The sequence below is a fragment of the Arachis duranensis genome, chromosome 8 (genome assembly GCF_000817695.3).
Source record: "Arachis duranensis cultivar V14167 chromosome 8, aradu.V14167.gnm2.J7QH, whole genome shotgun sequence".
NCBI lineage: Eukaryota > Viridiplantae > Streptophyta > Magnoliopsida > Fabales > Fabaceae > Arachis > Arachis duranensis.
Window position 1 is genome coordinate 45666751 of NC_029779.3, and position 3082 is coordinate 45669832.

General features: G+C 31.5%; 1 protein-coding gene across 11 annotated transcripts in view; it reads right to left on the reverse strand.

Moving 5' to 3' along the window:
* Window positions 1-1350: 1350 nt before the first annotated feature.
* The window catches only part of LOC107463209 (protein WVD2-like 5), an 18161-nt gene continuing 16429 nt past the window's right edge, over window positions 1351-3082 (reverse strand). For all 11 annotated transcript variants that reach the window (XM_052252526.1, XM_052252525.1, XM_052252524.1 and 8 more), the window contains one exon: window positions 1351-2346. In XM_052252526.1, the coding sequence (XP_052108486.1) occupies window positions 1810-2346 (537 nt within the window). In that variant the 3' untranslated portion in view covers window positions 1351-1809. The remainder of the gene's footprint in view (window positions 2347-3082) is intronic.

A 3082-nucleotide genomic window follows, 5' to 3' on the forward strand; every position in this document is an offset into this window, starting at 1 on the left:
GACGATGAGGACAAGGCCAATCGTCACTTTTATCGTAGAAAACTCTCCTCGACAATCGAAGAGTTTGGTTATATAAGATTTTCATATCTAAAAATTGACTTTATGACAGGACTATATTAAAGTTAAATAATTTTTTTTAATTTAAATTGGACACTTTAAACTTTAAAAACTAAAATATAATTAGACCTAAATGTAGATGACCAATTTAATACTTTACTCTTAAAAATATATTTGCTTGGTTTGTGAATATCTTCTCTATTTTTCATTCTTGGCGGTTTTTGCTTTCAATATTTCGTAAAAAGAACGTATTTAAGAAAGGGGTAACTTTTTTTTTTATTTCGTATTTTTATTATCCTTTAAAAACCTTATTCTCGGTTTTTATTTATCAAGAAACACTTGTATCGCCCTTATCCGCTCCAAAATTGGCCCAGGCCAGGGTAGCCCAGCCCATCAATAACAACCATAAACCCTAATATGCCAGCACAGGGTCAATTGTATATTAGTGGGCTACCCTAAATGTTTTCCCCGACAGGTTCAATTGTATATTTGAGGAGCTTAATTTTAATGCGTATAATACACCTCTAATTATATTCGTCTTTTTTTTATGATCATTCATTCAATCAAAATAAAAAAATAATTATTTTTATTAATATAATATTACAAAATTTAATATACATATAAAATTATTTTACACGATTAATACATTAAAATTAAATTTATATTAAAATATTATAAAACCAACAGATATAATAGTTAAATGTCTAATTTTATTCCATCCAATCCACAAACAAAACTAGACAATGTTACGTAACCCTAATCTCATATACTTGTATGTTTATTTCTTCCTCTCAACAACAAAATTCAATAACTAGATTTGAATTTTTTCTAATTTCTATCTTAGATTGTAATTTACCGGCAATAAGCTAACAAAGTAAAATGAAAATAATGTTTAATTATTTTATAGTTCTTTATAATTTTATTAAATTTATAATTAAATTTCTATAATTATTTTTAATCTTTATACTATTTTTAATTTTATAATTAAGTCCTTTCTATTATAAAAAAATATTAAAATTAACTGAATATTTTTTTATAAATTAAAAATATTCACAATTAAAAATCTAATTAGATCTTTAACTACATGTTTTTTAGAAAAAATATTTTGTTAATTTTAATATTTTTAACATAAAAAATCTTAATTACAAAATTAAAAACAATGTAAAGATCTAATTAGAAAAAAAAAATTTAGGAATCTAATTACAAATTTAAAAAAACTATAGAGACCAATAGAATAATTAAACCAAAATAAAATTATCCAAAATAGGAACTTGGAATTTGAAGCATAAGGCAAAGGTGTAAGACAAGCATATATGATTGAGAATTGTTCACAACATAAAACAGCTTGTTTAATGTGACAATGCCAATTATACAAAAGCAAAGGCCTGAAACAGAATTGTACCACTGATGGAAAGGAAATAACATTCTCAAAAATTTCCCCTAACATTTTCAGTATGTAACAATCAGACAAATGCTGCATAATTAAAGTAACATCAACTAAGAACAACCCAACAGATAGTTACATATTGCTGCCACAAGGAGGGAGAGGGAGAGGGAGAGGGACAAAATGAGCATGCTTCGGGAGTGAGCGAAGGACGCGAAACAATGCTGCTTCGACAAATTGACATTAAAAATCATAATGCAAATCTGCAGGCCTTCGTTGTTAAATAATCTCAGTCATACGCTTCTGCAATATCCACAAGACGAATAAACTGCTCCAGATAGTAGGTTTCTCAGTTCTGCTCCTGCCACTTAATTCTCGGTCGCTATGGGTTCTTGTTGTACAAAGGTTTGTTCTTGTTCTTGTTTCTCTTCTCTGAGTACATTGCCATTTGTGCACAACTCAGCTTCACTTGGCTTGTCGATGGGACTGGGAGCCAAATTCAGAGGTGGAACTTTGCTTGTTTCATGGGACAAGATGTTGTTTTCTTCATTGGCCTCAGCCACCTTGACTTTATCTTTCACTGTTGAATTGGACAAGGTGGTAACTTTAGTCGCTATACTAGATAAGGGGGTTTTTGTGATATTAGGTGTCTTAGATGGAGTCCGTGCAGTAGATGAATTGGATGGACTACTCTTTTCAGAAGCCAGTCGAGGAGGAAGAGATTTTCGCTGCGGTTTCTTTTGATTGACAGGAGAAATTCCTTTAGTTGGTGTACTCTGAGACGCTTTCTCATCGAGGCTTAAACGACCTACTTGAGCGCTGCTGATAGCGTCTCCTTCTGACTCTGGATGTGTGGTGCTCTTCCTACGACCAAGCTTGGGGGATTTCGCTCTTGTAGTTGGTATCTACATTTGTAAGTTCATAGGCAAATGAATTTCAATTTCCACACGACAAGACCAAACTCACAAACTCAACAAGATTAAGCGGAAGGTCAATCACAAGATATCAGGAGGAGGAAAAGGGGAGGAGGGGGGGACTATGGATAAGTACAATGTCAAGTTCGGATTGCAAAACAACTAAAGCAAGGAACAAGACTTCAACTTATCAGTGAAGAAAAATCAGATTTTGATAAAGTAAAATCAGTTTAGATGCACAAAGTGACAAACCATATATAACAACAAATTAACTGAAATATTTTCAGCCATATAGAACCTCAACGGCAGCAAAATTTTAAAAACAATAATCATTGAATCTAAGGTTCCTCATGGAGATCAATGAAAGTAGATAATCGACTCTAATTTGATGAATCATCAGAGTAATTGAAATCATAACGAATGAGCATCAAAGTTTTCTAAACTTATCACATGTACTACATTATATGAGAGGCTTATCTTGTATGTCGCCTGCCTACCAATGTTGGTTAAACAACATCAGAAAATAAGTTTCATAACCAATAATATAATTACATATGCAATTTCCATAATAAAGCGTTCCCTCCAATTTTCATATCTAGGATGCCTGAAGTTTGCACAAACAAAATAATTGACTCCTTAGCGAAAAATACCACTAGTTGGAGTAACTAATAGCACTATAAATGTAAGCGAATATGCATCATATAATAAGTGGAGACGAATAATTCTG